This window comes from Platalea leucorodia, assembly GCF_965183815.1.
Source record: "Platalea leucorodia genome assembly, chromosome: 9".
In the NCBI taxonomy this organism is placed as follows: Eukaryota; Metazoa; Chordata; class Aves; order Pelecaniformes; family Threskiornithidae; genus Platalea; species Platalea leucorodia.
Genome location: NC_138831.1, coordinates 28,150,043 through 28,174,835, shown reverse-complemented (window position 1 = coordinate 28,174,835; position 24,793 = coordinate 28,150,043). Strand labels below are relative to the sequence as shown.

Here is a 24,793-nt window from a genome sequence, read left to right as displayed (position 1 = left end):
ATACTCTGTAACAGGAGCAAGGCCAGCACTATGCCACAAGTATTGCAAGTCTCCAGGTGAATGAGACCCTACTGCAGGAGGCAAGAAAATGTTTTAAAACTTCAATCAATCAATCAGCTTTATTTAAGCTCAATCACAGCCTGCGAGAGCAGCAGCCCAGCAATGCAAAGCCAGGCATTAGTTAAACAAGCACAAATGATCCCTGATCAAGAGATGGTGATGTTGCTGAAAGAAGCCAACGCAAACACAACTAAGTCCCTGTGCAAACCCAGGGAAGGCTCGGAGCGCTAATGAGCAGGCACAAATGAGTGCATTAGGAAAGATGAGCCTGTTTCAAGGAGAGGGATGGTGGGGAGCTCTCTGGCTCCTCACCCCACGTGCACGCCACCCAGGTCTTGGGGCAAAGTGCTGTGAATTAAGGTTGTGCAGGCACCAAGCTGTTCCCCAGAGCTGTTCAGAGCCATTCCCTGTGCGACCTGGCAGTGCACAGGCTGTGGCTTGCGGGATTAAGGTGGCAGAGCTGGGCTTGACTCGAACACTGAGTTTTCTGGATTGGGACACGCCAGCCCGACCCTGGGTGTGGTGCTGCAGGAGTGCGTGGATGGTAGTGGGATGCTCTGGGCTCAGGGGGTTCACACCAGGGCTGTGGGGGGCGATGCTGGGATGGCAACGCTTTACTGGTGCACCATGTGCTGGTCTCAGCTCTGCGGGTCTTGGCATCCATGCTCTCAGCCATGGGTGGCTTTCTCCCAGGGATGGTGGTGGGTGGGAGCCCAGGACTGTGACCACCCAAAGCATTGCTGCACAGGTGCTGGGGTTGAACACACATTTCCAATGAAGATTGCAGCCCAGGGGTGAAACGGCATGGCGTAGAGTCAGAAATTCTCATAGTGATGTGCGAAGTAGGTCTGGTCCTTCTTGTTCAGCTGCCGACAAGCCTTTTCCACGCTCTTTGTCATCCCGGGCGGGCCACAGCTGAACACCCCGATCTTCTGCACCTGAGGAAGGAGGGAGCCAGAGGGGTCAAACCCATCAGCACCAGCTCTCCCTCCAGCCCAGCCACCCTTGGACCCTTGCCCTCCGGCAGCTTTGGGCATGGATGCTGGCTGAGCAGTCTGTCCCGGCCTGAGGAGGCTTTTGGGGAGGTTGTCACCTCCCCATGGAGCTGCTAGGGCCATGGAGGAAGGATGGGATCCCCCAAAGTCTCTGCCAGCTCTGGGCAGTGGCTGCAGCCAGAGTCTCGCCATAACAGGGGGTATTTGGCTGGTACGGGGCATTGCTGACTCTTGCAGCTCATACTGGCTCTGGAGGGAAAGTGGGGTTCATGCCCCTTCTGCCCTGCCCTTGGTGTGGATGCCACCAAGGTCTCCAGGGCCTCGGGGACAAGCTGGGACCAGTTCTCCACACTGGCTGGTGTGTTCCCCCCCTCCTGTCCCCAACCAGGCACTGACCTCTGGGTGCACCTCTTGCAGCGAGTTGAAGAAGGGTACAAAGGGAGGGCGCCCAAAATGGGTGATGGAGCGCAGCCCTGTGAACAGGCTCTTGTTCAGCACCTTCTGGAAGTGCCGCTCACAGATATACTGGAAGAGAGATCAGTGCATGTCAGATGGCCCAGCATGGCCCAGCATGGCATGGCATCCTCCCCGGCGGGTGGCCAGGCTCACCAACATGGTGGTGCGCAGGTCAAACTTCTCGGCCAGCTGCGTGATGTAGATGTGCACGGAGACCAGGTCGTTCCTGTCCGCCTCCTCCACCTCACGGATGATGTCTGCCAGCCACTCAAACTGCCGCTGTGTGCGTGTCACCCAGATGAAGTAGATCTGTGGCACACAGGGACGAGGGTCAGCATGGGGCTCCTTCCCAGCTGGGTCGTGGGGGATTTTGCCCCCAAAGAGGGCCACCAGAGGCAGGAGGCATCTTGGTGGGGCTCTTGTCCTCCAGATGCTTCCTCTCACCTTCTTACATAGCAGCTTGGAGCTGATGGATGACTTGAAGACCAGGTCCTTGAGGATGGACGCGAAGGGCGTCACCCCGATGCCTCCTCCTACCAGCACCGACACCTCAAACTTGTTCCACTCCTGGTGGCCCTCCCCAAAGGGCCCATCCAGATAGAGCTGGAAGGGAGCCAGCCATCAGCATAGCATCTCCCTTCTCCACTTGCCCAGGTCTTGGCCACCTTCAATGCTGGAGAAGTGCCTCGGGCTGGGCACAACCCATTGCTGAGGTGCTCTTGGGCTTGGGTGTCCCCGTCCCTGGAGAGTCAGCGTGGGGCTCACCTTGGGCAGCTTGCTGATGAGAGCCAGGCTCTCCGGGGAGTAGAGCTCCCGCAGGCGGGTGGTCCAGGGTCCCACAGCCCTGATGTGCAGGCTCAGTGTGTCCTCATGTGGCGCTGAGGTCAGGGTGAAGGGGTGGTACTCAGTGGTGCCCAGGGCCACACAGGCGATGCGCACCCACTGCCCAGATTTGTAGTCAAAGTCCCGCGGCCGCTGGAACCGGAGGTGGGTGACGCCTAGTGGGGGACAGGGATGGGGACTTTGTTAAGGTGGAGACATTGAGCATTGGAGAGGAAAGGCTGGGGGAGATGAGTGGGCTCAGGGAAAGATGGAGCGTTAGAGCTGTGCGCAGAGTGGGTTGGAGGGGGCTTGGGGACAAGCCGTGGAGCTAGGCACAGGGCTCAGGATGCTGGAGAGGCCATGCCGGGGCACAGACTTGGGGCCAACTGGTTCTTCTTGGGTAAATAACTGATCCCAGGGTGTGATGGCCTGAACTCTGTGCCTCAATTTCCCTACCTGTGGGGGGAGGCACAGGAGACCCTTGCCATGCAGGGGTGCTGCAAAGGCATTGGGGCAACATGTAATGGATGCAGCTAACACTTGGAGGTGCCAGCCTGAGCCACCAGCATGTGTGACAGCCAGCAAGACATTTCCTGGGGCCAGAGTCACCTATGTGCCACCTGGGTTGGGAACTGCTGCCATCTCAGTGCTGGCAGAGCTGCGTTTCTTCCATCACTGCAGGCCCAGATGCATGGCTGGGGAGGATGCAATACCTGAGGGCAGGAGCTCGGCTTTCACCACGCTGATCTCCACCTTCTTCCTGCTCAGGCTGAGCAGCTTGTCTGTGCTGTAGATGAGAGCTGGGATGATGAAGTAGATGTGGAAGCGGGGCTGCTGGATCAGTGCATAACTGCCGTGGATGATGACCTGGGCAGGGAGCGGCCCCCATCAGCATGGCACTCAGCACAGTAAGCCATTGCCCTATGTCTGATTTGGTGGCAGTTCAGCAGCAGCGGGGAGCCAGGACTGTGGCCACCAGCTCCCTTGGGACATCCTCAGCTGTTTTGTCTTGTTGGCCAGGCTGACCCATGGGCTTGTGATGCATCGATGCCACCCCACCCTCCCAGCCCCAATCCTTTACCAGGACATAGAGGAGCACGTAGAGATGGTGGGTGATCCAGAAGCCCTGGAAGCTGACGCGTCGGAAGTGGTGGGTGGCGAACACATACATCACAGCCAGGATCACGAGCAGCAGCACTCCCGTCATGCCTGTGAGTGAAGAGGTTGGGAGGTCCCAGCAGGGATCAGGGCAGCTCCACAGAGGCTCCACCTGGGCTGGGCAGAGGGCTGCCCATCCTGGGCACGGGCATGCAGGTAGTCTGCCTGCTAGGTGGTCTCACCTGGAATAGTCTGGAAGAACCACCAGTAATATTTCTGTGGGAGCTGCGACCTGGAGAGGAACAAGAGATTGCACCATGGAGTGGCCCAAGCAAACTCCTGGTTTCCACTTTCATTCCCATCCATGCCCAGGACACTCTGTCTGGACTGTGCTTTAAATTTCACCTACCCATCATTCATAAAGACACTGGAAAAGAGGCAGGACAACACGCTGAGAGGCGTGACTGAGAAGATGTAGACATTCACTACATGACCTGCAGTGTGGAGCACTGTAAGAGACAGAAACCAGGAGAGAAAAGCATCACTGTTGCTGTGGATGGAGAGGCAGCAGTCTCTGCTGATGTGCCTAGGGACCTGGCAATTCCTCTTCTTCTCTGATGCAAGGCATCTATGTCTCTCCAGGCTCCATATGGGTCTTCAAGATTCTGCCTGGTCCTGCTGTGCCATGAGGGGCTGGTCCTCCTGCTTTAGCTGTGGTTCATGGGTGACACATTCCCCAGCAGCCCACCTACCTGAGAAAATCAGGGCTGCCATGGCAACCCAGCGGTGGAAGTCCACGGCGGCATCGAAGGGGATGTAGTGATTGAGGAAGGTCTCCCGCAGGACGGTGATGAGGTTGCGGCACATGGTGAGCAGGATGTAGGAGTACATGAAGGAGATGCAGGCAGCCGATCCCCGGGAGATGATGATCCCCACAAAGGTGGTCTGTGCGATTCCAGTGCTGGGGGATGCGAAGGCATAGTCTGGGGAAAGAAAGCAGAGGGGGCATCAACATGCCCAGCACTGAGGGCCGTGACCCTTCCTGCAACAAGGGGACAGCCACCTGCGTGGCTCCACAAAGAAAAGGTCACCAGGGATGGGGCTGTGTGGGGACAGGTGCACAATTCTCCATGTCAGACCCCCCCCCAGAGCTGCTGAGTGACAGGATCTCCTTGGAAGTCAAGGGAGGGGATTGTCCTCTGCCGGGCACTGTGAAACTGCACCTTGGTACTGTGTCCTTAGTTGGGCATCCCAATATGATAAGCATCAACAAACTGGAACAACTCCAGTGGAGACCACCAGGATAGGTGGGAGCTGGAGGACATCACATAGGGGAAAGGCTGAAGGAAATGGGCTTGTTCAGGCTAGAGGAGATGGGTCAGGGAAGACTATATGGCTGTCTGTAACCACTTAATGGGTGTTACAGAGGGGAGAGCGCCAAACTCTTTCTCAGAGATGCACAGTGAAAGGATGAGAGGCAACAGCATGAGTTTCACTGAAGAAAATTCAGGTTTGATGTAAAAAAAAACTCTTCACAGGGAGGATTTTCAAAAACTAGCACAGGCCCAATGAGGTGGTGGGATCTCCAACCTTGAGAACTCTTTAAACCTTCTCTAGACAAGGCCTTCAACAGCCTGATTCAGCTCTGAAATTGGCCTTGCTCTCATCAGGGCATTGGACCAGACCCTTCCAGAGGTCTCTTCCAACCTCAGTAATCCTCTGGTTATCCAGGAGAAGACAAACACTGTTGCCCAAAGCTGTGCCAGGACCTTTCACACCCCAGCATGTTTGATGCAACCAGCAGCTTTGAGGAGCCAAGCCCATGCACCCCTCCTCATCTGGGGCAGCAGGACTGGATGGACACTCACAGTAGGCTCTCTCCACAAACACGCCAGTGGTGATGGCAGAGAAGAGGACCACACAGACGATATGGCGCCGGTAATTCTCAATGAAGCGCTTGAACTCCTGGATCTTCTGCTGAACTTTGTTCCGCTCGTACTTCTTCCGTTGCGCTTCTGTGTATAAATGCAGCTGGTGCTGATTCACCCTGGCAAAAAGAGGAGGGCTGGTGTCATTTCGAGGTTTAGCTGGCAAGGTATGGCTCAAGGCTATGCTGCCCAGATTTGGGTCTTTCTCCTTGTACAGCATTGCGACCAGCTCTGCACACCAGTGACGGCAGTGACCTGCAGAGCACAGTGTCAGCGGTTGAGCTCAGGTCATCCTGCAGTCTACACTCTTTTGAAAGCTGATAACAAATGTGCGGATAGTGACTCATAAATGAAACCATGGATAAGAACCGTACAAGATACTTTTCTTAGTAATATTTAACCCTCCTGTGATGGTTTTGACTGGGATAGAGTTAATTTTCTTCTTTCGTAGTAGCTAGTATGGGGCTATGTCTTGGATTTTTGCTGAAAACACTGTTGATAATACAGGGATGTTTTCATTATTGCTCAGCAGTGCTTACACAGAGTCAAGGCCTTTTCTGCTTCTCACACCACCCCACCAGTGAGTAGGCTGAGGATGCACAAGAAGTTGGGAGGGGACACAGCTGAGACAGCTGACCCCAACTGACCAAAGGGACATTCCATACCATGTGATGTCATGCTCAGCATATAAAGCTGGGGGAAGAAGAAAGAAGGGGGGAGGACGTCTGGAGTTATGGTGTTTTGTCTTCCCAAGTAACTATTACACATGATGGAGCTCTGCTTTCCTGGAGATGGCTGAACTGAACACCTGCCTGCTGATGGGAAGTAGTGAATGAATTCCTTGTTTTGTTTTGCTTGTGTGTGTGGCTTTTGCTTTACCTATTAAACTTTATCTCAGCCCACGAATTTTCTTACTTTTATTCTTCCAATTCTCTCCCCCATCCCACTGGGCAGGGAGTGAGCGAGCGGCCGTGTGGTGCTTAGTTGCCAGCTGGGGTTAAACCACAACACCTCCAAACTGATCCCAGGGTAGGGGAAGGTTCTTGGAGCTATTAAGGTAAATCAGGATATTCTGGCCATGAATAATAACCACTTAACTGCTTCCTTGTAGAAATATTTGCTGCTGCTACAGCAGTGAGGACCAGAGTCTCTCCCGCAGCTCTTGCAGGCGGCCCACAGGTGAACCAGCAGCCCAAGGGGCAGAGGAGCACAGGCAGGACCTGCCCCTCTCTGCAGGCAAGGCATACACTCTAAAAACCACTATCTTGGGCTCTGGAGTTGGCCACTTCATTTTTTTTTTTTATAGAGGCACATCACCGAGACCCAGCTATGTCACCATCCCCACCAAGACAGGGCTGTTCCCGTAGCTCCTCAGCCAGCAAGAAGCTGTGATGTGCCTGCCTGGGCTGGGGCATCTCCTGCAGGGATGGTCTGGCACCCCCTCCCTACGTTGCACCTCCGTCATGGGGGTGCTGGCTCTTTGCAGCAGTGCCATTTGACTGGAGGGCTACCCAGTCTGACACAGAAACATGAGAAACAGCAAACAGGCTGAACCTGAACCCGAAAAGCACACCTGGCGAGGGGTGTACTCACTTTCTGCCTGGTCTTTTCCTCAGCTCTCGCCCTTCTCGCTCCACGTAGTGGCTCACGGTGTCCAGGTTTGGGTCTTTCTCCTCCTCTGAGATGGTTCTATTGGGAAGAGAGCTATGTCTAGCCCAAAGCTCTACTTGCAGGAAGGGCTTGCCAAAATTGTCCCCATTTCCCCACTTTCCATCTCAGGCTCAGCTTGAGAAGGTGTCCAGTTCTTTCCTGCAAGCCTGCTTGAGTTAATTTAACTGCATAGTGCACAGGCCAGATTCACTCAAGATAACCCTCCCTTCTGAAAAGCAAGGTAGGACTCCCATCCGCACGTAGTGGATGCAACAGGGGCTCTGCAGGAGGCAGTTCCTCCCCTCTGCCCGCCTGGGTGCCAGGGGAGGAGGGCAGCAGCCCCACTGCAGTGTCTGGCTTGCTCATGGGCATGTCCCAGCATGGTCATGTCCCAGCATGGTCATCCCCCTTCCCCAGCACTGGGCCTGGTGGGAGCATTTGTTGGAGGGGCTGAGGTGAAAGATGGATGTGCATCCAGGCAGAAAGAGAAGAAACAGCAGCAGCAGCAGCAAGACTAAGGGGGAGAGCTTACCCTTTTGGCTCTTCCTTTTTTATGAAGGAGACACGGTTGTGCAGGTTTTGCTTGAGAACCTCGGGGACACCTTTCAGGAACCAAAAGGACAAACAGCTGCTTTTAGTGTGTGATATACAGTGGACAAGGTTTAGGCATCTCCCCTGGGCAGGGGTGGGGAGAGGCTCTGAGCTGACCCAAACATGTCGCACACAGAGCAACAGCTGATGCCCTGTTCCTGCAGTTGGGCTGGAGAGATTGATGGGACAAGATTTGGGAGCTACTCATTGGGTGCTGCCCATCACCTCCAGCCTTGCAGGGCCTGGGGTGACCCTGTGCTTCTGCCCACTGACCTTTGATGCAGAGCTGGGTGAGACGAAGGTCACTGTCGTGGTCCCGCAGCATGTAGTGGAAATCCTCCCATGTCAGCTCATCCCTGTCCTGAAACCCTGAGGCCCGAAACATGGACTCGGTCACCTGCTCTGCCTGGTCTCTTGACAGGCAGTTGTTGGAGATCTCGATGAAGGACCTGGAGCAAGCAGATGGGAACTTCAGAGGACTACACCTTGAGTCCTTCAAATAACAGAGGGCAGAGCCCCAGACCAGTTTCACAGGAGAAATGGGCTCTTGGTTGCAAGTGTTGAGCCTATGGGCTCTCACGTAGCACCCTTGGGGAGTGAAGCACAGAAACTGAGAGCTGCTTTTGAAGACATCTGTATTTACAGACGTTGTGAAAACGATCAGAGAGATGAGGAGAAATACCTGAGCATCCTCAGAAACTCCTCCTTGGAGAGGAACCCATTCTCATCTATGTCATACATCCTGAACATCACCTTGGACTTCTCCTCTGGGGAGCCTGGTGGGGAGAGAGAGGCCAAGTGAAAACAAGATCCTGTTTTTGTTGGCAAAAGTGCTTTCAAACATAGTCTTTGACAGTCTGGACCTGCAGCAGTGAAGTCTCACCCAGCTCTGAAAAGACTGAAAGCACACTGGTGATTGTAGCTTGAATAGTGACTGAACATGAATAGAATGCCGCCCTTCTGCTTGGATTTCTCAACTGCAAGGTGAAAAATCAGGTAGATACATGTTCGTTCTTGTGCATTATTTTGCAAACTCAAAATGTGCTTATGCACAGCAATGGTTTTTCTGGGAGCTGCTTTGATTGAATCTGGCATTCACCACCTCCATCTATGAATCTACCTTTCCAGTAGTCATTTAGGGGGGATCAGATACGATATCTGATATGGCTGTTATCTGTCAAGGACAGGATGCACAGTCTGTTCAGAAGATGGAGCGGACTTGTCTATGGCAGTGACAGATCAGCAAATCACTGCTCTGAGATAGCTCCCCTTATGAACAGTCTTACAGAAAACACAATTGCATTGTCACTGCCCCATAACTCAAGTTGAAGTTGTCCTAAGTGAAGGGAATTTTAATCTGTAGAAGCACCTACAGATTGACCTGCTGGATGGATCTTGTCCTTCGCTCTGCCAGTGGCATTGCCAGAGCCTAGAAACAGGACTTAGGGCAACAGAAAAAGACCAGCTCCAGCTCCCACCTTTCATGAAGACCACCAAAATGTCCAGGAACTCCCGGAAGGAGATGTAGCCGTTGCCATCTTTGTCGGCCAGGGAGAACATGGAGTCCACAAACATGGAGTCGGCTTTGAGCCCTAGGGCGTTGGCAAACTCAGCCCTGCTCAGCTCACATGTCAGAGACTCCTTTGTCTTCTGTGAAGATTCAAAGTTGAGCTCTCCAGCATCGGACCTGTCGATTTCCAGCACCTGCAGGTTGTGTTCCACAAATGAAATCCCATGAGTGCTGGCGGAGCAGAAGGCTGGTGTTCACTTGCCTGACCTATTGCACAGAGACCGGTGGCTCCTCTGGCACAAAACTCATGGCAGATACCATGGGGAACTCCTGCGTCTCTCCTAACAATGTGACTTTCAAACTAAACACCACTGACCATTATGGAGACCTCGGTTACATCATCCAAAAGCCTCTTTGCAACTTTAGACACTTATATCACCACAGCAGAAGTCCCTTTGTCTTCTGCAAGGGAAAATGTCCCTTGGTCCTGAAAGTATCAGCAACTTCCTTGTGCATGGCTTGCCAGGTCTTACGGAGAGCAACAGCAGCAACATTCATTGCTTAATCAGTACAGAAATACCTTTCCCCATGCATCAGAGCCTGCCACACCTCTACATACCTGAGCAAACAGGTGCCTGAAGAAAGTCTCCAGAATTTGTTTTCTCTGCTCCTGCGTGACTGCCCGTTTCATCAGTCTCTGCTCCTTCATCTCAGACATATGCAGATCAAGGCTGCTCTCCTTCAAGTAGCCTCGTAGCTTCCTAATGAAGTTGCTCCTCTCTGCCTCCTCGCTGAAAAGCAGCACCTGCAAAAGACCCCACCGAATGGCTGTGAGCAGCAGAGGCTCAGTCAGGATGTGAGTGCTGCGGCTCTTCACCACAGTGGTTGCGCCATGGTATGAGCTGGTTCTCAGAAGGCCACAGCCACTCTTCAGGGACCTACACTGCTTCCAGTGCCCAGGACTGAGTGGTGCAGGGTGTATGCGACTAGTGGTAGAGGATGGTGGAGGGTCCAGGGGAAGGTGTCATACCCCAGGCATCATGGTACTCACCAGGTCGTACTCCTTGGGGCTCTTCAGGAGCAGAGCTTTGTTCCCTTTGTTGCTAGAGAGGATCACCTCCACACTTCGATGGGCTTTCAGGCTGATGCTCCGGAGCACAGACCCTCTCTGATCCAGCACTTTGAGCACTTTGTCAGCTTGGAACTGAATGTAGATGGGAGAGCTGTCTGTCTTGGGACCGTGCCACTCCATGGCTGGTGGGAGAGAGCATAGGACTTAGCTGGAAAGGCGCACCCATGCTCCTCTTCATCCCAGCATCTCCTTCCCAGAGATGCAGCTTGGGAGTGATTGCATGACCAGACATATGTCAATGGAAAAATGATGATCTCCCAACTGCAGAGTTCAAGTGCATGGACAATGGAGGAGTACAGACCATGGAGCAGGGAGGCAGGATTTTTCCAGTGTCCAGGACAAGGAGATACAGTCCCTGTCCTGGAGCTTCTGGTTCAATTGCTGTACATAGGTTTCCTTCAGATAAGGTGTGATCTGGAGAGGGTTGTAATTAAGAGGGTCATAGGATGACTCGGGTTGGAAAGGACTCGGGTTGGAAAGGACTCAGGTTGGAAAGGAGTCAGGTTGGAAGGGTCTCTCGCCCTGCGTCCTGCCTAAAGTAGGACCAACTACATGGTCAGGCCAGTCTGCTCAAGGCTTGGTCAGGTCTTGGATAGGATGGAGACCTCACAGCCTCTCTGGGCTACCTGCTCCACTGCTTGACTGTCCTCCTGGGGAAATAGTTTCTCCTTATATCTGGTCTGGATATAAGCTCCAAGCCCAGCCCTGCCTCGGTATGTCCCCTGATTTCAGCAGCATCACCAGACACCATCACAGGACCAACAGTGCCACCTCACCATGTATCGCCTCGCCAGTCACCTCCCTCCGCACACTGGAGCTCTGCTTCTTCTGCAGCTTCTTGAAATCTCTCTTGCGGAGAATGGCAACAATCCAGGCAACAAACAGAGTCACTGGGGACACATGGGAGAAGAAAGCATGAGATATCACAAAGCTCCTTCTTGCTTTGGCAGCATCACCTGTACAACTGGGGCAGACAGGGGTTTATTTCTTCCCCATCACCCCCAGTTCAACACTACATGGTTTTATTAAATGCGGGGCTGCACCATGAAAGCCCTGCTCCCACCTGATGCCCAAGGACACTGCTAACTCAAGGACCTCAAGAGTGGCCAAGACTCAGCAGCTCCTTCTGGGAGGTGCTTGGTCCATGGGCACTCAGCCCCTTTCTCCAGTGGAAGAGGAGATGGGTAAAGAAACAGAGCAGCAAACCTAAAGGCAGACAGCAGAGGGCAACGATGATGATCGCGAAGCCTGCACCACTGCCTTCGAAGTAGTCCAGCACGGTCATGGGCGTGCATTTGGCCAGGTGTTGAGCTGTCAGCTGCTGGGGCTGGGGGCACGGGTCCCCTGCATGGGGGGAGACAGGCTGTGAGTGTCATGGACCTTTTACCCCTCTCATCTCTATCATCCCCAAGAACCTCTGCATTAAGATGCCAGTGGGGTTCATAGCTGAGTGACCCAGGGAGCACTGCAAAACTGGAATGCTTGAGTTAGTTAAACTCCAGACCTTACGGGACAACCCTTGTTTTTGGGTTGAACCTTTGCCTGCCACAACAAACCAAGTGCAGAACTGGACTCAAGCAGTCTGGGATTTTGGCACCATCACCTCTCCTGATGGTATGGGCTGAGCAAGAAGCACCCTGGGCCATGGCAAATTGGAGCTCAGAGCCTCTGCTCATCCATATGCTGCAAACCCAGGGAGTCCTCCTGGTGCAATTGCATGGAGTGTACACCAAGGGACCGAAAATGTCTTGCAAGAGCTGGAAGGTGTGCCAAATAAAAGACTTTAGGTAAATGGGAAGGGTGTGGAAGATCCCAAGAGGAAAAGGCATACTGCTGTGTTTGGCCACATGTCACCCTGAGCATGGCAGCAGGACTCTTTTGGGTCTCGGTGGGGAGAGGAAAGCTCATTTCAAGGATGGCACAGGAGTGCACCAGGGTGAGGGGTGCACATCAGCACGGGACTAGGCTGCTTCTAGCCTTCTGGGAACCCAAAACGTGCTGGGACACAAGCCCTGAGCAATCCCTGGACTGAAATCTGTCTGGTGCAGTTCATGCCGGTGTTGCAACCACATCTGCAGAAAAGCCTGGCCAGCCCTTCCAGCAGCCCTGGTCAACCAACGACCCTGTCGGCGGAGCAGCCAGGCAGGAGAGGGTGTTGCAGTACAGCACCCGGGGCACACTCAGGGATTGATGCAATTAAAGGCAAAAGTAGGCAACATTACAGTTACAGTATGCAAAGCTTAACTGGTCTGCAAACTTCATCACTTTTCGGGTCACTCATCAGTTTAACCTGCAGACCTGTGTGTGCTTGTATATCAAAGGAGCTAGAGGACAGGTCAGTGAGGAGTGTGACACAGAGTGGGGTAGGCAGAGGCCCAGTTTTAACCCCAGCACAGCCTTCTAGAGAATCAGTTGCTTTTTTGTACCTGGATATCTTTCCAAGGCTCATGCAATGCACATGCCTGGACTTCAGCCCACTTTCAATATCAGCACTGCCCACCTTGCTTACAAGCCACCCTTGCATTTTGCACATATTTTGCTGGCTTAGGGGCATAGCAGGTGTCAGGCTTGAGAAACTCTATGCTCGATGCTTTCCCTGTGTCACTGAGTCACCAGCTGCGTCACCGAGTTGGGTCTACTTTCCTCCCTAACTCAATGGTGCCGTTTGCTCCTGTGCCCTGCTGTTTGCACTCACCCTTCCTCCAGACAAATACGTGGGGCTGGAGGTCTGTGGGTTTTGCATGGGTGACGGCAGACAGGACGTCATGGAAGGTGGTGTTACGGATCTCCCTGGTTTCCTCCACTGTGAACAGCCTGGGGAAAAAGATGTGGGGCCAAGCGGTGGCCCTGGGTGTTACTGTCTGGCGGAGGAGGAGTTTGCTCCCCACACTGTTTTAGGAGCTGAGGAAGCTGGAGGATGGATTTTCCTCCAGCCCCTGTTGTTATGTCTTACTGGGGCTGGCAGACCAGTGGGCAGCGTGCTCTGTGTGCCAGACAGGGAAGAGGCATTTACCTGTTCTTGGTGTTTTCGAACCAAAATCTGTCACCATCACGTAGGCGCACAAACTGGTCCAGGATGATGGCACTGAAGAGGGAGCTGTCAACCTCCAGCATGCCTCCAGGGAGCAGCTCCAGCCCAGCTGTGTTGTTGGCATACAGAGCAGTAACCTTCTCCAGGACCTGGCCAGAAACCCCCACCGCACACATGTGAGCAGAGGGAATTCTGCCAGGGTCTCAGAAAGTCTTGGCAAGCCTCAGGAGGAGCGAGGAATGTGCATTTCCCGGGCATTACATGTCTGTGGACTGGGAGGATGCTCAGTCCCATGCAGCCTGGAGCTCATGGCTTGGACTTGAGCAACTAAGACACACTCTCAGAGCATCTCAGTGCCAGGAGGAGCAGAGCACACAGCAGCAGAGGAGCTTAGCACTGGGGCAGGATATATTTATTCATGCTATGTAATTACATAGTTACCCCAATGCAACAGCCCCGCAGGCATGAAAATGAGTTAGGGCAGGATGTGCACTGACGTCCCTCTTCCTATGTTGCTGGAGAAGCCAGTTACTGCCTGGACTGCCCCAGTGTCCTTTGACCCACACACTTTCTCTGCCCAGACCAGTTCCCTGTTACCTGTTGGTCCAGGTGTGGGGCAAGGACCGACCAGTTCTGGAGAGGCTTCAACCCAAATCGCTCCCGGGCTTGGTTATAGCTGGGCAGGCCGAGGTCTCGTCCGCGCTGGAGCCAGCTGGCCACGTAGTCGGTGCGGGAGTACTTCAGGGGCCCGTACCAGTAATCTGTGGGTGGATTCGAAGCTGTGGTGATGGCAAGGCAGAGTTGGAGGAGCAACCCCAACCACCCCAGCTGCTGGACTGGCCTCGTCCCTCTGCCACAGGCCATGCTGAACATGGAGATCATCTCCATGCCCTTGCCAGGACAGTCTCAGGAACATGCTTAGCATGCCCTGCAGCTTCATTGCACCTCTGTTAACAAGGTTGAAGTTGGTCTGAGCATGTGGTTGGGTACTGATGGCAATGGTGATGGGACCTGTCTCCCCATCTTGGCCCCCACACATCCCGAGGACAGATGGTGCCCCACCGACATGCCAGCTGCAGTGCAGGGGAGTGCAGACCTTGTAGATCTTCCACCACAATGTTGTCCTCCCGCTCTGCAATCTGTGAGCTCATCCCCAGCAGGAGGTTGTCCACATCCTCTGCCTGCTGCAGCCCAGTGGCCTGAGGGGAGATGGGAAGAGCAGGTGATGCCTCACAGGTCCGAGGACATGGGGCAGCCCCACACCCCTGAACTAGTGCCCATAGGAGTGCAAAGGGGTACCAGTGATTTCTTTCAGGCTTATTTTCTCCATGTCAGCTCAACCTTGAGGTCTGAGCCTGCCATGGCTCAAGGCAGCATCTGGGGATGTCTAGATGGGGAGGATCTCACACCCCTTGATTGGCTGTCATGCTCTGCACCCAATTTCCCTTTCACCTCCCTGTGGGGTCCTCCATAAAGTAAAGCAAGGAATGAAGCCCCTTTGGCCAGCCTGCCATGTCCTCAAGAGCCCCATGCTCCCTTCCCCATACCTCTCTGCTCCAGTAGCTGTTGCAGAGCCGCATCGCTGGGAATGAGCCACTGGGACCGGGCACTTTCTGGAACTGGCACTTGGGGTCCCTGGAACAGCAGAGAAGGACTGGACCCACAGCCCCCAGATGGGGCTGCCCTGAGCTGGCAGGACTTGGCTGTCACAGCAAGGGGCAGGATGCTGGGGAAGGGACAGGGACCATCCCCAGCCACCACCCCAGCTCAGGCATCCCCTTCCCCAGCATGGACATTGCTCTTCCACAGCCCTGCTGGGCTGCTCCTACCTCTTGTAGATACCCGGTGGCATCATAGTGGACAGGAATTGCCCCGCAGCCGCCACGAACTCTGGTGAGAGGCTGGGGTCCAGGTGCTGCTGGTAACCTGCGGGATAGCAGCCACAGTCCAGCACCCAGCCTGGAGGGAAAGGGAGCCTAGCCCCTTCTCCCATCCCATCCTCTGGCTCCCCTTGTCCCCATACCCTGCTCCCTGCACACCCCACAGCTCCATCACCTGCCGTGCCCCTCACCTTTGTACTCCGGGATGGATGTCCCCAGCAGGGTTGGCAGCCACTCATACAGCACGATGCTCTAGGGCACAGGGGATTCAGGTCAGGGACAGAGCCGAGGAGGGTATTGGGGGTCCTGGCAGAGCCAGGGGGTCCCAGGCCTCACCTGGAAGGTAGCGATGACCCGCTTGCGAGCGTGCTGGAAAAGGTCCTCATCAGACCAGGTGGGGTGTGCCTGGGCCAGCGCCGCAGCCAGGTGGTTGTGGTACCGAAACCAGGCGATGCTCTCAGCCTGCAGGAAGCGGTTCTCATTCCCCCAGGCGCTCCCCAGGTCTGCAAGAGCCACCAGGACCATCAGTGGGGAATGCCACCACTGGGTCTAGCTTTGCCTGTGGCTGGAGGAGCACCCCCAGCCCTGTGGCTGCAGCCCAGCATCCCCTCATGCCCTCGCCCTTCCTTCCTCCCCAGGGAAACAAACAGCCTGAGTGAGAAGCAGCACCAAGCCCCCAGCATGGACCAAAGGTCAGGCAGGTGAGGAATTCAAAACAAGCTGAGCAGGTTTTTATCAGCAGCAGCCCCTTTCCCCAGAGGAGATCTCCTCGGATCAGAGGGACCAGCACCAGCTGGTCTCTGCATGTTGGCTGGGAAATGACCTGTTGCCTCCCCGGGGATGTGGCACCTTAAGTTCACAGCATGTCTTTGCTGGGAAGCCGTTGGTGGGGCATGCATCTTCCTCCCCCTCGGGCTGGGAAACTGACTGCTCTCCCATGGGACTCCTGACCCATGCGTCCCACCTCACTGCAGCCCCTGCTCTTTCCCAGGGTCCCCTCTGGGCTCAGCTCCAGGGACCTCCTGCTCCCCCAGCTCACAGTCAGGGGTGGAGCCAAGCAGGTGAAAACCCATTGAGGATGCCACCATTACCATAGATCCCCCGGGGACCACCCTGTCCCGTGGATGGATCCAGTGCCTTCCACATGGGGACCCTCCCGTCCGTCTCCCTTGGGAGGTGCCCGACGGGCCCCGATGCCAGCTGTCCCCCTGAGAAGCTCCTCAGGGCATCGCTCCAGGAGTGTGAGGGGCCGTAGATGGAGCTGCCATCCAGCCAGCCTGTCACCTTGTTAGTCTACGGCAGGCAGGGAGAATAGGCATTAACAGGTGCCAGGGTCTCAGCAGAAAGGTGCAAAAAAAAGGTCTGAAAAGCCCCAGCCCAGCCCTTTTTTGGTCTTGCAAAGCAGCCACCCCATCCCCTGTTTTAATAAGAGCTATCAGGATACCAATATATACACTGACAATCTCTATGCAAACTGCAGGGATTAGTGCCAGGTACAGGAAAACACCAGGTACAGGTTTTTCAAAAGTACATTTTAGTTTTTTTTTCCAAATTATTTTCAGCTATGCCCAGAAGCAGACATCTATGAATGCCTATGTAGGCAAGACCAAGCTGGAAGAGGACTAAACCCATCTCTGGGGAAACTGGAAACACTGGGGCTTTTTCCTCTGGGGAGCCCTGTCCTCACAGCAGGGACTCCCACTGCCCTGGCAGCATGTTGAATATCTCCCCTGCCAAATGTTTTCATGAAAACATCCCTTTTAGTCTGAAAACATGCTGGAGTTTTCATTTTTCTAATGCTTGAAATACTGCTAAAAACATGACTTGCTAATCTGGTCTCATCATGGTTTGTCACGTGAAAGGTTCAGGGGAGTATTTTGCTTTGGTGATTTTGATCGGGAAGCTTTCCAGCATGAAAGAAAAAGCACATGGGCTTGGGAACACATCCAGCCTCAGCACAGCAAAATACAGAGAAATTGGGGGAAAATCTGGATTTTTTCCAAAATGACTGAAATTCAGAGAAGCTTTACAAGTTTACAACTTTATGACAGTACCGGCTCAGTTTTGTGATGCATTATAAAAATAAGAGTTGGTGCCTAAAAAAATGTGTCATAATTACTGACCTCCTAGAGTGGCACAAGTGTATAAATTGGTTACGGAAATTCATTACACTTGTACCAAAAAGGCTTCAGTTATCACTTGTTTCACCAGATACAGACAGCCCTACCTTTGCTCATTTTGACTGAAGTGATAAAAACTTTGGCAGCCAAGGAAGACTGCAAATTGCTCCTGCTTTACCCTTTCTTCTTCTGCCCTCCATAAACCATGCAAGATACTAAAATTTAATTAAAATAGATGACACAGGCAGATCTAGAGTAATTACATTTTCTTTGGCCAAGAAAACCACTGACCTTGAGCAACCACAAACGTTGCTCCGTATGAACCAGTACCTTGGAGGTTGTGCTTTGCATTCATTTGCAATTGGTTCAAACACTTGAGAGACATATACGTTTAAGGAAACAGTGGTGCTCTCCTATTTTTTCAAAGACTACCTTGGCTGTTACAGACCCCAATGTGGGGTGAAGAGTAATTTAGCCAAAAGGCAAAGAGGAAAGGAAATGCTACCTACCTGTTCCCGGGGGCTGTTGGGGCTCTGCCCTGTCTCCGTCGCCCAGTGGATGCGCTGGAAGGGCAGGACCACATCTCCAGTGCCTGCAGGGTCAAACACAAGGTCTCCGGATGGGATGTGGATGTTCAGGAACTCAGCAGGACAGCCGGGCTTCTCTGTCTCCAGGATGTCTGAGAGCACGTGGAAACCTGCCAGAGACCCAAGCATGGGCAGCAGCTGGGAGGACTGCTGCCAGCACCTGGAGCAGGACATGATGGTAGGCAGCTGAGCCATACGTGGGCTGAGGGGACGAGCCTGTGCAGCAAGAGTGGTTTCCTTCCTGCCTTCACTGCTGGTTTGTTCCACAACTTTGAAAAAGTTGCTTTGGGCTGGAGCGCAGATGCGCTGAGCTCCAGTCCACAGGAACAGGGCTCCAGGTGCCCCTGGCCAGACCGCACGAGTAGGGTAGGGTCATTCAGGGACCAGGGTGGGCAAACTCAGCCAGCGGGTGTTCAGAGACCACCAGCAGCTGGACCATCTGCTGGCCACCACTTCACCAGGAGCAAGGCTCTGCATTTAGCCACTATTTCCCTGAGCTCCTCCTTGCCTGTGGCCTTCAAGGCCAAGGGTTGCTGCTGATGCTGAGCCTTGTGGCTGCCACTGCTGTTGACCCATTTGAGCTTTGGTGTGATGGGAAAAAACTACCTCCAGGGAGAAGCTAAATGGTACTGCACTAGTGTCTTCCCCTCCTGTGGCCCATCTTGGGGCTGAACACTCTGGCTTGGGTGTCCAGGGACGTGTATGAATCTTAAGCTGTATGGAGAGCTAATTGTCTCCCCTTCTTTGACAAGTTCAGCTTGTTTTCTCAATGAGCCAAGGGTATTTCCCAGAGACAGACATCCCCAGGCTTGGAGATCCAAGATCCCGCTGAGCTCCTGAGCAACAGCAAAAACTGCCCCGACTTGTAGCGATTCTTCCCAGCAAACACTCACAGCGTGGCTCTTATCGCATCTGTCAGGCATTTTGCAACGAGGTAACTCTATCGCTAAAACAAATGAGGAAGTTCCCAAACGACAAATAGCAGCATTTCCGGCAGCTCCCAAAGGTCATAAAAAATTAATGCAAAATCTCTTGGCTGGACAGTACTTTGGTATGGTGTTACCCAAGGCTTTATCTTTCAGGTGTGGGTCTGCTATGAAGTAGTGGGTGAGGAGCGCTCCAATGCATGGCCTTGGGGTGTGAGAAACCAACATTTTTTTTACCCAAACCAACATTTTTCCACCTGGTGCCAGGCCCCAGCTCTTACCAAAGAAGACAGCCAGCACAGTTGTGTTCCTGCGGGAGGGCAGCCCGGAAGGTCCTCTTGCCACTGCGTTGCTGAGCTGGCGAGCATTAGGCACGCGGGGCTCCTGCAGTGCCTGGTAGACGCCGTCTGCATAGTTGGCCGGCAGGAGACGCCGCAGCCTGGCACCTGCAGCACCAAAGCAACACAGCATGGGTCTGGTGGCACCCGACAGATGAGAGGCAGAGCAATAGCGGGGTACACCAGCATGTGTGAGGGTCCCAGAAGAGACCAAGGGGATGGCATAGACACTTATAGTGGCCAAGAACACGCAAGTTTTGGTACCAACACCCAAAACTTCTTGCAACACTGGGATCAGTCCTCTTAAAACTAGGAGGGATCCTCCCTGGGCAAGTTCCCTTCCAGTTGTCCTTCTGTGGTCCATGTGCATCCCCGTTGCCCCCTGGACGTCTGGGGTGGTGTGCTCCAGTGGGTAACTGGAGTGATATTGAGCTGCCTGTGTTGACTATGCAATCCTACACAGGCATGGTGATTGCCAGCACCATAGGAAACAGGAGAGGGAACAGCTGGAGAGGCAGAGAGACAAGGGAGAAAATGAGAGAGAAACACCCTGACTTCGCACCTACTGCCTGTCCCATAACTGAAAAGCCCGGAGGTGGAAGGTCATTTCTCACTGATGAGTGAGTTCATTTCAAAAGGCTCTTCACCAGTGTGGTGGGCTTCATTTGCTGGAGCTCCCCAGAGCTGGGGGAAATCACGAATTACTGGCTTAGTTTCGGGCTTAGTTTCCATAGGTTTGTTTCCAAATGTTAAGGTCTGATCTCTCTGCTCTGGAAGAGGGAGATTTTGTCTGCCAGGGACCTGCTGGATGTCCTTGACAGGCTTTGGTGTAACCAAGGGGCTGATGACACACATGTCATATTGGAGAGGCATTCAGACTCAGAGGAAGCTGTGTAATTGTCACTGTGCCTTGTGTCACTGTGTAGGCGACCAATCTGGGCTGCAGGAAATAGGAGGATTCATAATGTTTAATATTTTAGATAAGATCCTGCCTGATCTGCCCTGGTCCCTGGCTTGGAGACATCTCCTGGAGGTGGGCCCATGGGCTGGTTGTAGGCAGGAGAAAGCAGTTCACCACTGGAACAGGAAAATCCCACATGCCTGTCCCAGTACAGACCAGTACATGCTGCACAGCAGCCCAACAGTGCAATTATCTGTCCTGTGCAGAGCGGAAAAGGAGTAGGTCCAGCATGCCTGGACCATGAACTTTTCTGTCTCTGGCCTTGTGTAGAATGCCACTTGAACTGCATGCTGATTTTGATCAGATGCCTTTTCCCAGCTCTGAGATCCCTGACAATCACTGAAATGCCTGCTGGGAAGAGCTGTGTCCTCCCTAACTTGGATATTTTGAATGGCACAGCTCTGCTCTGGGACTGATCCAATACCAGTGCAACCTGCAGATGGTGCCTGGGCAGCAGGTAAAAGTGGCAAGGCCAGGACATGGGAGACAAAGCTGGGCTGCTTGGCCCCTCCAGACTGCTCTAATGGGGATCTTAGGTGCATCTAGGGGCCTACCTTGAGTACAAACAGCTACCTCTCAGGGCCATGGGAGCTGGCATTGCCTGGTCACCTGCCTGGTTCAGGCTCAACTCAGGAAAGGTTTCTCCCTCAGTTGTAAAATGAGCCAGATGCCAGAGTTCCAGCTCGCCCTGTTCCCCCATCCCCGTCCCCAGGCCTGGCACTCACCCACCGAGCCACGGCTGTGGTGTAGCAGGTTGTTGTACCAGCCATCGTAGCGCTGGACCTCCCAGGAGATGCTCTCCTGGGCTCCTGGAAGAGACCGGACCCACTTGGTGAGCAGTAAAAAAAATGCATGAAACAAGTGTCTCCATTACAGAGTTATATTTATATTGTGATATTTTCCCATGTTCTTTTCAAAACTTTCTGTACAGTTTTTTTAGACAACTTTTGCACTCCTTTTGAGGGACAAGCAATGTCTAAAATTAGAAATTCATGCTTGTGATCCTGATGTCCCCAAATCAATTTCTGGCCCCCACCAATCTACTCCTAAAAGATCTTCATTTTTTCCTTCTCTCTCATTGTATCGGAAGAAGTCTCCTCTTACTTCTGACCCCCACAATGTCCATGTGAGTCAAGCAAAGGCCTTGACACTGGAGTTATGCTCTCCTCTGTGCATTGTGCATCAGCATCAGCCTTTGTTAACAAATATATATTTTGTTTCCTTTGTGTTTTTATTGCTTTTATTATAATACTAGCAAGAAGCTCAAGTTCCTGATTACAAGCTGTGTACACATATAAATGGCAGCAGGTGAGTCTTCCAACCTGCAGGCTCTGCAAGTTCAGCATTTTGCTCCATTTTTTTTCTTATCACAAATTGAATCATCCCCATCTCTGATATGATGCCCCATGAGTTAGAGAAAATTCCTCTGAGGGGCAGAAACTATCCAGGATCTCCCTTTGAATTCCCTTCCCTGAAACTGTACTTACTCCCCAAGGGCCACATCACCAGCAGAACCACGGTCAAACTCAACATCATCTCCACGGGTTGCATCGGCCACTGGGGCTTTGGAAGCAGCAACCTGCAAACGGAGAGAAGAAGGGAGCTGGAGCTGGGCTGTTCCCAGAGGCTGGGAACGTGCACAGACCATAGTCTCAGCTCCCTCTTGTGGTTTCTGCTGTCTGGTAAAACCCCGCGGCCGTCATCATCCACCAGCAGTTATCACCCAGTTCAGGCTGTGGGAAGGTGGCAGGGGGCACGTGAGGCCCCATCACCCTGGAAAAGCTCTGTCAGGAGGTACCAACTGGCCTGAGAAGACCTTTCTGCTGGAGCAGGACCAGTACCCCTGCCTTGGGGTACCCTAGCTGTAGGTTTACAACTCATCATCCACGGCAGGAAGATGTTAAGCATCTCTGTTATAGAAATACACTCTTCATTACAGAAACAGACACATTTCAGCTGGCAATTTCTCTGTACATGCATTGTCCCATCCAAGCAAAATCCAGCTGTGAACATGATGGGAACAGCCTCAGCATGCAGGCAGGTGCCCCAAAGTGTGCTAATGCTGCAGGTCAAGACCTCTTGATCACCTCTGGGCTAACTCGATGGCACTTTCTCATGACCAACCTTTCTCGTGACGCTTTACCATCTCATGTTCCACAAAGGCCCTGGATCCAGAGCAAATTTCATCATGGGACCTGATGAATCTTTAAAATCCCGGCCAACACCTGACTGAAGAGAGGGATTTCCAGCGAAGGCTACATTTTTCAGTCATAAATGATACAATGCTGCTGTTGGCTTTCCATGCACAAGAATGCCAAACTTAGATTTAACTCCAAGATAGGGTTTTCCACTAAATATGACTCTTTGTCCCTTGTTCCAGAACTGTGGGTATACACACGGTCCCATCCCACCCCATCCATCACGCAGGAAAGAAACGCGTGGCCCAACCCCTTCCGTCCCCCCACGCATGGCCCCATCCCAACTTGTCCCCCAAGCAGGAGACGGGAGTAGCACGACCCTCTGCCCCCTCCACTGGCGACAACGCGCATAGTCCGACCCCCGACGCCCCCCCCGCCCCAGGTAGCAGCATGCATGGCCCTGGCTCCCAGTCCCTCACGCGGGGAGGAGGAGGGACATGCGTGGCCCCGATCCCCCAGCCTCCATGCAAGCGGGGACACACGTAACCCCGATCCCCCAGACCCGCCCCCCCCGCAGGCGGGGACACGCGTGTCCGCGGCCCCCCGTGGCGGAGCTCACCTGCGCGGCGGTGCGGCGGGCAGTGCGGCGGGGCGGGCCACGCCGGCATTTACACAGGGCTCCGCGCCTGCCACCGCCTATAAGACCGCGGTGCCGGCCGGTGCCGCCCGAGCCCCGCCGCCGCCGCCGCCGCATAGGTGGGTAGGTGGGTGGGTAGGTGGGTGGGTGGGTAGGTAGGTAGGTAGGTAGGCAGGCAGGCAGGCAGGCAGGTAGGTAGGTAGGTAGGTACATAGATAGGTGGATGGGTGGGTAGGAGGGTAGGAAGGAAGAAAAGAAAGAAGGAAAAAAGGAAAGAAGGAAGGAAAGAAATTGCCACCGCTCCCTGCCCGCGGGGCACCCCGCACTCTCTGGGGATCAGCCCCCGGAGGCTGCCTAACCTGCTGAAGGGGTCCCGGCGAGGCAAGGGTGGGGAAGAGAGGATGAATACCCATCCTGAGTTAACCCAGCAGTTTTTCCTGTCCCGATTTGACCCTCTTACAGGGGCAGGAAAATGCAGAGAGTCCCCCCCATCCCTGAATTGCAGCTCTGATCGTTCAGTTTCCAGGGGACAGGATTTCCCTTGTTTCAATAGAAAATAACAATCTGCAGCCCTGAGCAACCCAATCTAGGATTGCTGTTGGCTCTGCTGTGAGGAGGTTTTGGCTGGGCACTTCCAAAAGGTCCCTTCCAGTTTGATTCATTCTGGGGCAGGAAAATGGGGTTTCTGTAAGCAGAAACTGCTGGGGTTTGGGCAAACTTTCTGCCTCCTTTGCCCTTCTCCCCTGCCAGTCCTGAATATTTTAAACAAAAGTTAAATTGTCCATTTCTGCTAAATTACTGATCTTTCCTTGAAGATGCCTCTAGTCTTTTCCCTCTCCATACACTGTGACAGAGGGAACCAGAGGGGCTCTAGGGCCACAGCCATGCTTCTGCATGAAGGATGTTCTCCAAGGTGCAACAACTTCAGTTTCTCCTGCCCTGAGCTGCAGGCACCAGTTTTCCACTTCAAAGCTGCAAAAATGCCGAGGAGTTGGTCTTCTGTGCAGGGTAATCAAGTGAGAAAGACTGGGCAGACAGCAACAGGAAAAGATGTTTCCTTGGAAATTCTCTATAAAACTATTCCCAGAAGTTGCAAAGTGTAGAGGAAATGCAAACATCCCTTGATACTGTTTGAAAGTTAAATTTAGATTTTAAAAGGCAACATTTTCCATGTTATGTTCTGGTTTTTCAATTGTTATATATTGTTGATCTGTTTTAAGCTGTGAAGAGTTGCTTTACGGTGAATACAGACTTGGAAGTCATTCCTTCCTTCATTGCATCTCGTATGAAATTTGGGCAAAGATATAATGAAACCAGTGGAATTCAAGCGATCAAGATTTAACTTGTCCTAGGCTAAACTGTTCATTTATTTCTTCTCTTAGAGTTGCTCAGACTGTTTGGGGGCACATTTGCTGGGCTGGGGACCCTGCAGCTGGACTTCAGTCCGACATCGTAGCATTGGGACTCAATTACAGCTCCTGTTTGCCAGGTAATCATAGTAGGAATGGTGCTTGAAGGCTGCCCTTCTCTGGGCTTGACTTTCCAGGGAAATAGCCCACAACCATTAAAACAAAGTAGCCCAAAACAAGATTTGTAAAAGTACACGACAGCTATGTTAGACTGGAGCAGAGAAGCAAGATAAGGTCAGGTCTAGATCAGTTGTGAGCCAGTTGTAAAAACTCAGTCTCTGTTAAACTGTTTGCTTTAATGATGTGGGTTACTGGACAGAGAATTATTATGAAACAAAATATTGCTTTATGCATTGAAAAGTGACTTCAGCTGCCCAAGTAAACTGTTTTATGATACTTATTGTAACCCCCACCCACTTCTAGGGATTTGGGACCCACTTTTTTGTGGCTGAATTGCTCTGGGTTTGATCTTACCTAAAAATACAATTAATACTGTTTTCAGAAAAATGAGAATAAAATCAACT

The 24,793-nt window shown here is 53.1% G+C and overlaps 1 protein-coding gene across 1 annotated transcript; it reads right to left on the bottom strand.

Moving 5' to 3' along the window:
* Positions 1-875: 875 nt before the first annotated feature.
* DUOX2 (dual oxidase 2) lies at positions 876-21,636 on the bottom strand (the record flags this gene model as incomplete). Its single annotated transcript, XM_082321497.1, has 33 exons — positions 876-998; positions 1,452-1,580; positions 1,665-1,820; positions 1,956-2,114; positions 2,277-2,509; positions 3,047-3,200; positions 3,415-3,542; positions 3,674-3,723; positions 3,841-3,940; positions 4,184-4,414; positions 5,300-5,478; positions 6,953-7,048; positions 7,542-7,611; positions 7,874-8,049; positions 8,283-8,376; positions 9,079-9,304; positions 9,730-9,915; positions 10,162-10,364; positions 11,019-11,132; positions 11,449-11,586; positions 12,938-13,056; positions 13,256-13,422; positions 13,871-14,034; positions 14,370-14,472; positions 14,821-14,908; positions 15,103-15,199; positions 15,345-15,405; positions 15,490-15,656; positions 16,245-16,446; positions 17,783-17,970; positions 19,068-19,232; positions 20,811-20,894; positions 21,573-21,636. The coding sequence occupies 33 exons, from the start codon at positions 21,634-21,636 to the stop codon at positions 876-878; spliced, it is 4,614 nt and encodes a 1,537-aa protein (XP_082177623.1).
* Between the last annotated feature and the right edge of the window lie 3,157 nt (positions 21,637-24,793).